We start from the raw sequence: 13,914 nt of genomic DNA on the forward strand, positions 1-13,914 counted from the left end.
GCTCTGGTTAGATCAACAGTGTATGGCATTCAATTGATGTCAATTTTTTGTTTACCACATTCATGTACAATTATTTTAATCGAAGTACATAATTGTTTCTGTCAACGAACATGTGATTCAGAGGAACAATACATGAACTTCAAAAGAAATGATATTTAGCTGACTCAATTTTGGAAACACATCAAAAGGTTCGCTCGATTGTGACGAGCAAGGCTTTTGTCGAATCAAGGTATTCGCTTGACTAAATCATTTTGACAATCTAACCGAATCGAAATTGATGAATTGTAGTCATCGTGTTTGGATCAAATAAGGGATAATAGATCCAAGCGAATGGACTCCAAAAGAATCTATTTTGTTGGTTCAAGAATTTATTTCCCTCCGTGTGCATAATTATGCACAAGTATGAATAGAAATGCAACGTGACTCCGCACAAAGTTTAATTGAATAGAAACTACGATAAGATATATGTAAAAAAACAAAAAAGTCCTATATCCCACAATGGATAGTCATTGCGAATATGTATTGATGTAAGCTGCTGCAATTTGAGGTAGTAACGGTGCTACTGTAATAATCGTATTACCTGCATAAAACACAATGAGTTATTCGACCTTGTATTTTGCAAATATGCCCAATTACTGTCTACATAAATAGTATGAAGTGTCGCATTTTTCGTAAACGCGGACACGATCGTGAATTGTAAGGTCAGTATTTGCAATTTACTACTGTGAAATAATCTGAAGTCGCATTTATTCAGTTAAAATAAAGAGCCTAATCACTTGATATGCGAAAATTGTGTGTCTCGTGCAAAAATTCGGAACCCGCTACTAATTCTACCGGAGAGTGATTTCACTTCTTATAACGAGTGTACGTCATGAGTTCGACGTTTTATTGTAATTTTTGCATTGTAAAAGTTAGTCACAACATACTTTCTCTCACATTTCATATTCATGGCATGTACGTCTAGCAGAGAACATCAACATTTATCCTCCTCTTGTTCTGTCACATTTAATACTCACGACGAAGCTCACGTAGGTTTACTTCATTAAGACTTGGACCTGTTTGATGCCGTGTGGTTGCAAACTTCAAGATCAGTGTTCGTCATTATTAATCTCTTTGGAAGCAAAAAAGCCAGTATAAACGCGGTGGTCCGTGATTCGAAATAATTCGGCAGAAATTTTTATGAAACTGCGCCACTGGTGCAGTCACGTAGGAATTTGCGTATTCTCACATGAAGAACCGCGGAGATTCTGTGCAAACGTTTTATCTTCTCCTGACATTCGGGATTATCACTTAAGAAGAGTGATGACTGTTGGCTCGTGAATAACTAGCACGGTTCCGTCCAGCCATAGAATTATCATGGGAGAGAATCGCCACAGCTGGACAGCAGTGATTATCGGGCAAGTCGATAAACGGTCGACTTGCTAACGTCGTGCGGTTTGGACGGACCAGTTTGTTTGGCTGCAAGGTTTGCTGTGAAACATGTGTCCGAAGCCGAATTTCTGTTGACATTTCTTTCGCCTCCACTAAAGCTGACAAACGGCGAATTGACTTTGATAAGAAAGTTGTTAAGCGATCGCTGAGATGCCTGTTTGATCCGTATTATTTATTCATAGTGACAACTTGATGTGAACCGTGCACATTTATGCTCATTCGTACGTTCGCAGAGGAAGAACGTATTTGGAACTTCTGCTCTTGGGTCATCGCTGAAAATGAAATAGAATCAAGCCAGAGCGAGGGTTGAAACTTGGAGATTGCATTATGCAACGATTCTACCTCCTGCTGATATTGTGGATATGTGCAGGTATTTTTAACTTGGATAAGTTTAAATCATTTCGACAAATGCAATGCTCTGTCATTGATAAAGTATTCATTCGAATTGATACTTTATACTTGTGACGTTTAAATCGAACATGTCTAATAGAGGAACCATGTATGTATCCATACTAAATTGCGATAATAGAACACATTTTTGCATTACGTAGTTGAATATAACTTTGTAAGCTTTTCAAAAGTTCAGAAATGAATACTGATCAAAGTCCGTTTATTATTCAAAATCAGTATCAGTGATAAGTTGAGTTTTTTATCGATGTTGCACGATTAAAACTTCTAGTTCGTACAATGAATGTTTTCTTAGTACGCATTGCAAATAATAGATTTTTTTTGTTGTGTAGTGAAAGGAGTAAATAAAATTGACCGTGCCCATGCTATAACAGACCGATTTTCTTAATTCTTCTCTCATAATAAGTGCGAAATATATTCACTAATATTATCCCTCTTCAATGCTACGAAAAAGAACAAATTTGTTGAAATCACTTGGGGCTTTGCATTTTATTCTGTTGTAAGTGTTGCAACTCATGATATGCCGCATGATGGACGGATATGGACATCAAAATTTTTCAACCAGCAGACCTTGTCATTGAAAACGTTTGAAGCGGATGACTTGGTTTTTTTAGTTATTTACAAGAACGAAGTGGATGTCCTGAACGTCGGGAGTTTTGAGGGGGATCTACATCGTGCGGCTTTTTATTCAGCTTCACAATGTATTTTCACTTGAATAGAAATATCCGTCACGTACATATACTTTTAATAACGATTTACTTATATTAAATTTTTCTTTTTAGGGACAGTTTTATTTATTTATAATATTCTGATCCATGTACTTTGATCACTGCTAATCTCTGACGATACAATGATATATTCATCTTGAAATACAATGCAGCTTTGGTTGGTACTACATCACTGGCGTACGGACCATTTTTTCTCATGTGACACCCAAAATATTCATGGGATTCAATTGATGAGTTACTTGCTTCATCGCCTGTTATGTAATCTTCAAATTCGATAAATTACGTCTGTAAAAATTTCCGATCTTCTGTATCTTTTCCGTGTCTGTCTTATGCACTGAATAGAAATTATCTGAATACACAATTTCCTTCAGGGATCGTCTTGACTCTAATTCCGTTCACTTTCATTGTCTTCTAGACGCAAAACTCGACAAATTACGTCGATCAAGGAACAATATTTCTACCTTTTCATAAAACAGAAACTTATCTCACTTAAATGAAGTTTGTGGTTATGTTTGTTGACTTTGAAGAAAAGTTTCTTATCACCTAAACGGGAAGTTCACGTACGTGGTTGCTCGTACATAGCACTTTACTAATAATAATAGTACTATTGTTATCATAGTCTTCGCTATATTATTGCCATCACCATGCAGCTTGAAGGCACTGTTGCTATTGGAAACAGATCACTTTCTATGCAGAGGGATTCGTTAGTTACCGTAAAATAAATGAGTACGTATTTTAGCATCACACGATAATTCATGCCCCTGTATCAAATTGTATGTGTATGATCACGTTGCATGTAGTCATACATAATCATACGTTTTCGTATTACATAATCGATTGTGTTATACAATACACACTAATATGTCACCACATTGAGGCTCACACATAACGATCCCTCACACAATACGATATGATTATTTATAACAACCTAGATAACAATTTCATAACATTTTGACATTGTTTGCGTATCACGCAGTCAATATTGTACCATTAAACTTGCGGCAAGCGTCAATAAAAAAAAAATGCAGTGTATAATTTTTTATACACGACAATGACAATCGGATTCTGTTATCGAGTAATATTTTCACCGTCATTGATCAGTGCTTTAACATTGCGCTCTGAACTTTATCTCCAGAAGAGAAAAGAAACTCGTTGTTCCTCAAAATACACTGGTTTTCCATAATTTGAATCGATACGTTACTTTCAGCTCCACCTCAGGATGAGCGGGGGTGAGAAATCAGAAAAACGGAAAATCGGAATAGCCAGAATTCCGAATTTAACAAACTCGAATGATAAATATGAGTGAAAAAATACTATCAGAAATTTCAGTCCCGAATAGTGCCCACAAAAAGCTGCAGTTTACCTTAACTGTACTTAGTAGAGGGCTCTATTATCCGAACTCACTCCAGAAAACGTTAATCCAAGAATAAAGAGATGCAGAATTTAATAATGTACAGAGTCAATATTCCAGAGACTGTATCTGTAGTGAGTTTCATATTCTCGAATGTCCAAATATTATAAAAATAAACGTCAGAATTTTATCATCTAGAAACGGCGGAAAACAGTTATCCAGAATGCAGAAGGCTCATTATTCAGAATGGTACAATTCGGAAAGATTGGTACGCCGAAAGTAACCGTATAGATGGCTTACCACTAGAATTTCACATTCCGTGTCTATCCAACTAATCTATTTTGACTTGTAAAATGTCTTATATACAGAATTGAACAAATTCTTTATTCAATAGTTATTCTTAATGAAGAAGAAAAAACGCGATGCAAATGGACAACCTTGAGTTGTTGAAGCTGGCGGGTTAGACCTTTAGAGTCTGGCCAACGATGTGCCTCTTTTTATTTTCTATCTTTTTTTTGTCTCATTAAAATATTGATTACGACTTTTGATATCGTAAACTTATATTTCTGGGCTTCTAATATGATGTGAGCTATTGACTTTTCTGATATATTGCGATCCTTCATTCTAACGATTCTGACATACCGCAATTCTATATTCCGAGCCTTCTATGAGATTACTACTCGGAGTTCTAACCGTTCTGATTCTTGATCCTCCGCATTTATGAATTCGAATAAATGAAAATTCTACTTTGTTATCCATTCGAAGATGATTTGTTTGTGTTTGCGAGCAATCGCAATTGCCTCAATCTGCTAATGGCCTTTCGGAATTTTTGTCAGTTTGGTATTCTCAATTCTATAACTTCAAATTTCGATACCTTTATATTCTATTTTCATTATTCCTGGCTTACTGAAGATTCACCACTTTGTTCCTTCGCGGTTGTGAGTTTTCGATATATCTATGTTCGGAATTCTGACCGTTCCGATTTGTTACCCGCACCCCTTAGAATCTTTATGAAGAGGCTGATGCTCATTCTACCGAACTAATGAACTAACGTTAACCATTCAAATCTTCCGTATTCGCAGCGGAATCTCTTCCCTGCGTGCCTCGAGATTTCGGAAATGGAGGAACAGTGTGCGTGTGCAACGCTACTTACTGCGACAGTACACCAGAGCTCGAAATTCCGGAAATCGGTTCGTTCGTGCGATACGTCTCGAGCCGAGACGGCTTGAGATTGGATCCAACGGAGGGTGCTTTCACCAACGAATCGGCAACCGCTGACGTCACTCTTCAGCTGGATCTTAACACTACTTTTCAAACTATTCACGGATTTGGAGGTGCTTTTACCGACGCGACCGGCATCAACATAAAATTATTGAGCAATGCCACAGCGGACTATATACTTAGGTAATTCTTGTATTTGAAACACAACAGTTACCGGACGTTAGTGCTAATTATGTTACCTTGACTCTTGCCCGTTTCATTGATATACTTCTACAATGGCAGATCGTGTAACCATTAGGCGATATATTTTATTTGAAAACTTTTGTCGATGAAATCATCGTATTATTGACAAAAGTTAATATACTCAGGAATATTCAGACGACATGAGAATCTTGAGGAAAATTCCGAGCTCGAAAGTCCGATTTTGCTCAAATGTGAATTTAGATGAAACCGATCTCAAGGCTGATGATTTTATTGGATATTGCAAAATTAACGTTTGTGATCTAAATTGTTTAGGTGATTATATGGTTGACAGGTTTCCAGCTTCAAATATTCAATAACTGTGGGTTCTTTAGAAGACATGTATTCATTATTCAATATTCGGATGATGCAATATGTCAGATGGAAATTAACGAGTAGCACGCATTTTGGTGTAAGTTAAACTCTCGTGGACCGGTTTCCCAGCAACTCTCTCGAATTACGGAAGAAGAACAAGCTCGCGAAACTTGTAACCTACTAACGAGATTTTTAACGAAAGGATATCTGTGTCGGCTGGATTCGTCGGTAGATCATCGCGAAGAATATTCCATTTAAATTCTCCTGTGCTTATCCCAGTTCATGATAACCTTACTTTCCACGAAATCAATCTCGCAGCTTCCGTATAAAGACTCTTCAAACGAGTCATTAACATCTGCCATTGTGTTTTGCGTCTAAACGGGCACCAGTTGAGTAGCTTAAAAAAATCCCGCAATATTCAGGTCGTACTTTGGCGAGGAAGGTAGTAGATACAACCTAGGTCGTGTGCCCATTGGTGGGTCCGACTTCTCCACACGAGCATATACTTACGACGACACCCAGAGTGTTGATATGCAACTTAACAACTTCAGCCTGGCAGAGGAAGATATCAAGTACAAAATTCCACTGATGCAAGAGGCTCTTAGAATGAATCGCGATCTAAGATTTTTCGCATCTGCGTGGACTGCTCCGCCTTGGATGAAGACAAATAATGATTACACGGGTTTCGGTGAGTACGCATATTACAGTATTGCCAGTTCAGGGTCAACGATGTATCGATGGATATCGTGCATTATAACTCAAGTATGTACTTGGTAACTGAATTCCGCAGGGTTTCTCCTTGAAGAGTACTACCAGGTGTACGCTGAGTACACTGTGAAATTTATGGATGAGTACAAAAGCTATGGGCTCAAAATGTGGGCGATGACGACAGGCAATGAACCGTCTACCGGTATCATACCAGTGTCTGGTATTAACAGCATGGGGTGGACACCGAGTGGCATGGGCAAATGGGTGGCGGAAAACCTCGGCCCTACCATGAGCAAATCCGAGCACAAAGATACCATTATTTTGGCTTTCGACGACCAGAAATTCGGCCTGCCCTGGTACGTCTCTGATATGTTTAGCAACAAGGTGGCAAAAAACTATACGGCTGGTATTGCATTCCATTGGTACTGGGATAGTATTGTACCTTCTTGGGTGATCGATCGAACCCATTATTATTTTCCTGAGAAGTTTCTAATCATGACCGAGGCCTCGGTTGGTGAGTTATGTCATTTTCAATCGACATATTGCATGCTAGATATGAACGGTCTTTTCTAACAATCCGTTAATCGAAACATCGTCTATTCGTACAGGAGATAAGTCATGGGAATTCGACAAAGTCGTCTTAGGATCCTGGGAACGAGGGGAAATGTACATTACGGATATCATGGACGTAAGTATAATATCCGTAAACACGCGTGTCGAAAAGGGAGCATTCTGTTGTGAATGAAATGGCGGCAACTCGCTTGTCATGGATTCGTTGAACTTTAAGAATCTGCAACATTGGGTTACCGGCTGGGTGGACTGGAATTTAGCTCTTAACCATCATGGTGGTCCCAATTGGAAGAGCAACTTTGTTGATTCGGCAATCATCGTGAATGCTGAGAATGACGAGTTTTACAAACAACCAATGTTCTACGGCTTAGCCCATTTCAGTAAATTCATTCCACGAGGTTCTGTCAGATTGAAGCTCAGTCAGGAGGGAAGCTCTACAATTGCTGTCGCCTTCAAGACTCCGGACAATAAAATTGTTATAGTTCTGTACAATACGTGAGTTCAAGATATATTATGATCGGATTCTAATCGGTATTCATTAGACAAGTGAATTATCAGTTACGACCAGTTTGCGTTATAGCTCAAAACAAATTGTATACGTAATATTTTTTAAATGTCCTGGTTTGGCAATACAACTCATTTTTCGTTTTAGACTCACTGAAAATCAGCATGCAGTTATCCGTGACCAAGAAAGAGGAATCATCGACTTACAACTACCACCGAAATCCATTCACACCATTATGTATAAGTGACAACACACTGTAATCGATTGGTCACTTCTAAACAATTGCGTCAATCTTAACGATTTGAATGGGGGCAAAAATGAGAAATAGCAGTATTCGGTACAATAGCAGAGGGTTTAAGGTATATTACAACATTGTTGAACATTTTCTACGATGAGTTCTTAAATTTCATTCTGTTTCCTCAAACCTTCGATTAAAATAAGTTCCATCTTCAAGCAGCGAGCAAACTAACAGTTATCTGAAAATAACTGAAACAAGCCGGACAAAGAAAATCACTGCAATCATACGCTAATCTTGCCGTTACGATAACGTAATATATTTTGATGCTCTTTAATCTTATGTCTCATGGACGTTGCATTGCATATTGGTGACTAATGAATGGAAATGTATCTCACGAAGCATGTCGTTCTGCATTAGACGAATTTCCTTACGTCAAGCTAAAAATAACACCGGCTTTTGATTAGAAGTCTACGACAGTCTAGTCTTTACGCGCGCGGTACTGTAAATGGCGTCGATTGTCTTTGGGTAATAGACACCGGCGCGGAAATAACCGTAGTTCGATCGGATCTCTTTAAATCCGATGATCAGATTGTTCCCTCTTCATCCCTGCGAACAGCCACTGGAGAGACGACCCCGATTTTAAGACAGGTTACTGTCCAAATTAACCTTTTTGGGTGTATCGTCTCTCCACATAAGGTTTTTATAGCAGATATAGAGGATGAAGGTATTTTGGGAATAGACTTTCTTACAGCTCATAACTCATAACATTCTTTCGCCAAATATAGTGGTGATAAGGGCCGATGAACTTCCGTCAAGCATAAGATCGACGTCGGAGAGAGTTCACAAATAAAACAAGCTCCTCGAAGACTCGCTCTCAACGCCCGAGAAGAGGTGAAGAAGCTTGTGGAAGACATGCTAATGAACGATGTGATTGAACCATCGTCTAGTCCCTGGGCCTCACCAATCGTCCTTGTTAACAAAAAGGACGGATTCAAACGATTTTGTATCGATTACAGGAAGCTGAACGATATAACGAAGAAAGATTCTTACCCTCTACCCAGAACCGACGAGACACTCGACCTGATAGCTGGTGCAACTTGGTTCAGCACCATAGATCTTCAGAGCGGATACTGGCAGGTCGAAATGGATCCTCTAGATAACGAAAAAACAACTTTTGTTACGGTTTTAGGAGGATTATGGCAGTTCAAGGTTATGCCGTTTGGTTTAAGTAATGTCCCGGCTACCTTTGAACGAATGATGGAGGCTGTTCTCCAAGGGCTCACTGGCAAAATATGCCTCGTTTATTTAGACGATATAATCGTCTTTGGCAAGAACTTTGAAGAAGTTCAAAATCTCAAACAAGTTTTTGCCAGGCTGAAGCGAGCAGGCCTAAAAATGAGCCCGAAAAATGCCATTTGTTCCAGAAAGAAGTAGGCTTCCTCGGACATATCGTCTCAGCACAAGGTGTGAAGACCGACCCATCCAAAATCGAGAAGGTTTCTTCTTGGCCGACACCTAAGAATAAAGAACAAATTCAAAGCTTTTTAGGCCTTTGTACGTATTACAGAAGATTTGTAAAAGGTTTCGCTAGTATAGCTAAACCTCTCCATCATTTGACTAGAATCAAGATTCCTTTTGACTGAACCCTGGAATGCGAAGAAGCTTTCAAGAAATTAAAAGAAAATATTATTTCTTTGCCGATTTTAGCTTATCCAGAAGTCGAACTTCCTTTTATTTTAGATACGGATGCCTCTCTTTCAGGAAAAAGTGGGGTTCTGTCACAAATTCAGGTAGGTCAGGAGAGAGTGATAAGTTATTTCAGCAGAGTTTTGAGTAAAACTAAGAGGAATTATTGTGTCACTCGTAGAGAACTTTTAGCTGTTGTTAAGACCGTAGTACATTTTCATCATTATCTGTACGGTAGGAGATTTTTGATACGAACAGATCATGCTTCTCTCAAGTGGTTACTTTCGTTCAAATCTCCCGAAGGTCAGGTAGCTAGATGGTTAGAAAGGCTTGGACAGTACGATTTTGACATTCGTCATCGAGCAGGAATTCATCATGGAAACGCCGATGCTCTCTCTCGAAGACCCTGCGAAGAAATGCCAGAGTGTAAACAGTGTGCACGATCAGAGAAAAACCGAGACCCCTCGCTTTTAATACGGAATATTTCTCTCGAAAATAACCTGGAGGAATGAAGACAAGAGGACGACACTTTGACTAAAGTGAAGTCTTGGGAGGAAGCGGAAACTCGCCCGGACCGGCAGGATATATCTTTAGCCAAGCCAGATTTGACAATTTATTGGGTTCAATGGGACTCTATCCTTTAAATTGATGGAATTTTATACCGAAAATGGGAATCTGCAGACTTGAAAGAGATCAGGTGGCAACTTTTGGTTCCCAGGACACGAGTTCCGGAGATTCTTGCTTTTTATCATGATTCTCCTGCAGGCGGACACTTCGCTTCAAATAAAACTCTGGGCAGAATTCGCAACTTCTACTTTTGGCTCCGTTGCCGGACGGACGTTGAGGAATGGTGCCGAAAATGTCGAATCTGCACGGCAAAGAAACGACCTCGAGCGAAAGGACAAAGCTCCCTTCAAATTTACAACGTGGTAGCTCCATTTGAAAGGATAGCGATGGACATTCTCGGACCCCTCCCGATAACCCATTCTGGAAATAAATATGCTCTGGTTATTGCTGATTATTTTCCTAAGTGGCCTGAAGTGGTCCCTCTCGCTAATCAAGAAGCCTCCACTGTAGCACAGGCATTCGTTAAAGAGTTTATTTGTAGACACGGAGTTCCTCTAGAACTTCATACTGATCAAGGCCGAAATTTTGAGTCAACCTTAATGAAAGAGGTTACTCAGATTTTAGGGGTAAGAAAAACTCGTACGACTCCTTTGCATCCGCAATCTGACGGCATGATAGAGCGTCTGAATCGAACCTTGCTACAGTATTTGTCGTCCTTCGTAGAGCAGAATCAGAGAGACTGGGACTCCTGGATCCCTTTCTTCCTCTTATCTTACAGATCTGCGATTCATGAGACGACGAAGCAGACGCCGGCCCTCATGCTTACTGGGAGAAATCTTCGACTTCCGTCAGATTTAGAGAAAGGCCATGTTCCTGTGCAAAGACAGCATCAAACAGATTATGCCTTTCTATTACAACAACGTTTAGAAGAAATTCATCACTTTGCTAGGAGTAGAATTTCTATGGCTTCAGACAAATTAACAACTCGTCATGATATTCGAGCCAGAGATTTAAAATGTAATCCTGGAGATTCTGTCTGGCTCTTTCAACCCCGAAGACAGAAAGGACGATGTCGAAAACTACAAAGAAATTGGGAAGGCCCTTACTCAGTGGTTAACCGGATAAATGATGTTGTTTATATAATCCGAAGATCTCCTCATTCGCGTCAGAAAGTGGTACACTTGGATCGTCTTGCTCCATTTGAAGAAGATCAACCTGGAACATTCTCTTCAAGACCAGGAACATCCTTCGAGGTTAGATCTTCAGACGTACACCTTTGACGACTGTGATCGACTTGACCTTCTTTACAATCGGTCATCGATTGGGAGAAAAATCTGCCTTTTGGAATTCATTTGAGTAAAACTTGACCGCTTACGATCATTATTGAAGGGAATATCGGATGCGGAAAAACAACTTTCACCAAAAGGTTTTTAGCAGATCACCAGGTCTGTACACTTTTAGAACCTCTTGAATAATATCGAGACGTAGCTGGAATCAATCTCTTAGATTTGATGTATCAGGACCCAGATCGTTATTGCTATTATTTTCAGCATTTCGCTCAGATGGTTATGTTAGATAGACATCTTCAGACGACTTCATTACCTGTAAAGGTGATGGAAAGATCGATATTCAGTAGCAATTGTTTCGTAGAAGCTCGTCGAAGGTTAGGTAATTTTCGCGACTTCGAATCTCATTTATTGATGAAAAATTTTGATCTTCTCGTTCGCTCGTCTAAGCTCAGAGTAGATTTGATTGTTTATTTGCGAGTTTCTCCAGAAACTTCTTTTGCTCGAGTTAGTTCCCGTTCTCGTGAGGAGGAATCGAACATTTCTTTAGAACTACTCAGAACTGTTCATGAGGTTCATGAAGACTGGCTAGTAAAACAAACCTTTTCTTATTTATCGGCTCCTGTCTTGGTTATTAATGCAGAAGCTACGGCCGATCAAGTTTTTAAAGATTTTTGTACTTCCTTGACATCCGGAGAACAACAACGGACTGATGTTTTCAATATAAGAAGTTGTTTCGTTTTGAAATGCTCTTTTGTTTTTCTAAGAGTTTTGTTTCTTTCTAGAAACTTCTTCTTTGGAATCGAGTTTCGTGTCGGATAGGCTTTGATTTATTTTATAATGTGAATAGAGCCACGATTATTTTTCGAGATCGATGAGCGATTGCTTGATTTTTACATTTTATTAACCTCAATTGTCAGTTTTTGTGAGCACTTTTTCAGGTTATTTGACACAGCCTTTTCCTTCCGACCTTTCCCGATTCCTGAGGATGACTGGTGGCCTTACTTTGAAGAAATACAGGGATGTGATTCAGATAGGATCGTTTCTTTTGTTTTGAATAAATATTCAATTCACTTTATTCGTGCATTTTCCCGAATTCACTTAGTGAATTTGAATTGTTACACCATCACTCACATTTGTCCTCCCAAAAACTCTAGGGTGTGCTGTTTCTAAAGAAGTCCTGGATCAGTCACCCATCTATTTCCCTGTTTCCTGTGTGAATTTTCAAAAAGGAATCTGCGTTTATTCTGTTTGGTCCTGGAATTTTCGGTTCCCGCCTCAATGTTTTCACCCGAACATGTTTAGTTCGGACAATCCTTCATGAAGAGGATTAGATTTCTCTTCGACATTGATCTGGATCGTTGCTGATGACTTCAAATTCATGAAGATACATAACACTTAACAACACTTACCTTTATAAAACAAGGCACATAAATTTTAAAAATTATTTAACTCTCAAATATCTGCTCAAGGTTTTCTGTGGTTTACCTTGAGACTGTCAGCAAATGCCAGATAGTAAAAGAGGGAGTCTTTAAATTTTTAGAGCCACAGCTCCAACTCACCATTGAGCACTGACTGCTAGATCACTTTTATAATTGTTTTATCTTTCCCGAGTCGGGTCGACTCTTTTCCTCGGGGGGGGGGGAGTAGTGTTACAAAAGGTGAAATCGCCTGTTTTGCCCCCTCTCTAATGATCTAGTAGTCATCATAAATAAAAGACGTTTATAAACCTCTTATGTCTTTCGAAAGAATAAGGTTGCTGCGTCAACCAACATTATTGTAAAAACTGTCTTGTTTCAGATTTGAAAAGAGAAACACATATCTTGCAATTGAAGCTTTTTCACGAAATTTTATTTACGCCTTCGATTTTGGCTTGATAATCAAACTCACGGATCCATATTTATTTCCGGAACGTCTAAGAACGTTACAATATAAAATCCGTCACAGTTTGCTTTTGTATTCTTGGGAGAAGCTATAAGGATTTTACAATTTTGATAGCACAAGTTTACATGGATTTTGTGCCTGGTATTTGTGTACGTAATTATTACAGGTCAAGTGATACTAAACACAGGAGAATGACGATTTTTCGAAAAGTTTGACATTGTATCAAGGACGAAACTGCGCCCTCTGCATCCCACCAAGGGCTAAACCTAAAATAATTCCCCCACCTTGTACCGCGCACCTTTTTTTCTTTCGTTCGTTCGAATTCATTTTTGACCAATTGTTCTATCCTTCGACCTTGATTGAGTACTGTCCACTAACTGTGACGAACAATGTTGTTCGTATCGCGGGTACCGTTAGCGCAGAGGAAAAATATTGTCGTACAACAATAACGATTTTTTTCAACCTGCAGCATTTGAAAAAGAAGACGTCTTAGAAAAGTGAGGTTAAAAATTCGAAATGAAACAATACGCGTTGTTCTTAATTTGCATTAACTTAATTTGACAGATAATGAGATACAGAATTGCACGAAATTATAAATGGGCAATTTCACCTGAAATTGGCGAGAAATGAACTTCCATTTTTTGAGTCAATTAAAACTTTTCTTACGTGAAATGTATGTAAAGAGGTGGAATCGCGTTTCATCGTATATCAAAAAAAAAAAAAAATTTGTACGCCAACTACGAATTATTGCATTTTGCTGCAAAAGTGGCGCGCGT

General features: G+C 39.0%; 1 protein-coding gene and 1 long non-coding RNA gene across 3 annotated transcripts; one reads left to right on the plus strand and one right to left on the minus strand.

Annotated features, from left to right (window-relative positions):
• Nucleotides 1-549: 549 nt before the first annotated feature.
• Nucleotides 550-7,864, plus strand: LOC107217966 (lysosomal acid glucosylceramidase). Of its 2 annotated transcripts, none has more exons than XM_046736038.1 (8): nucleotides 550-701; nucleotides 1,665-1,801; nucleotides 5,001-5,322; nucleotides 6,117-6,382; nucleotides 6,485-6,916; nucleotides 6,987-7,090; nucleotides 7,190-7,467; nucleotides 7,625-7,864. In XM_046736038.1, exons 2-8 carry the CDS (start codon nucleotides 1,759-1,761, stop codon nucleotides 7,722-7,724), a joined length of 1,545 nt encoding a protein of 514 aa, XP_046591994.1. In that variant the 5' UTR covers nucleotides 550-701; nucleotides 1,665-1,758; the 3' UTR covers nucleotides 7,725-7,864. The 2 variants fall into 2 exon arrangements, with proteins under 2 accessions (XP_046591994.1, XP_015511179.2); XM_015655693.2 differs by having other exon boundaries at nucleotides 551-701; nucleotides 7,011-7,090.
• A 9-nt stretch (nucleotides 7,865-7,873) lies between these two features.
• On the minus strand, nucleotides 7,874-8,619 carry LOC124293755. Its single transcript, XR_006903629.1, has 2 exons — nucleotides 8,465-8,619; nucleotides 7,874-8,398 (listed from the first exon to the last, which is right to left on the minus strand). It is a non-coding gene; the product is annotated as an uncharacterized LOC124293755 (long non-coding RNA).
• Between the last annotated feature and the right edge of the window lie 5,295 nt (nucleotides 8,620-13,914).

The sequence above is a fragment of the Neodiprion lecontei genome, chromosome 3 (assembly GCF_021901455.1).
Source record: "Neodiprion lecontei isolate iyNeoLeco1 chromosome 3, iyNeoLeco1.1, whole genome shotgun sequence".
In the NCBI taxonomy this organism is placed as follows: domain Eukaryota; kingdom Metazoa; phylum Arthropoda; class Insecta; order Hymenoptera; family Diprionidae; genus Neodiprion; species Neodiprion lecontei.

Coding starts and splice junctions, on each gene's coding strand:
- LOC107217966 (XM_046736038.1), top strand. CDS start 1,759: ATGCAACGATTCTACCTCCTGCTGATATTGTGGATATGTGCAG. Junction 6,917..6,986: donor CATGACCGAGGCCTCGGTTG/GTGAGTTATGTC, acceptor ACAATCCGTTAA/TCGAAACATCGTCTATTCGT. Junction 7,091..7,189: donor ACATTACGGATATCATGGAC/GTAAGTATAATA, acceptor TTGAACTTTAAG/AATCTGCAACATTGGGTTAC.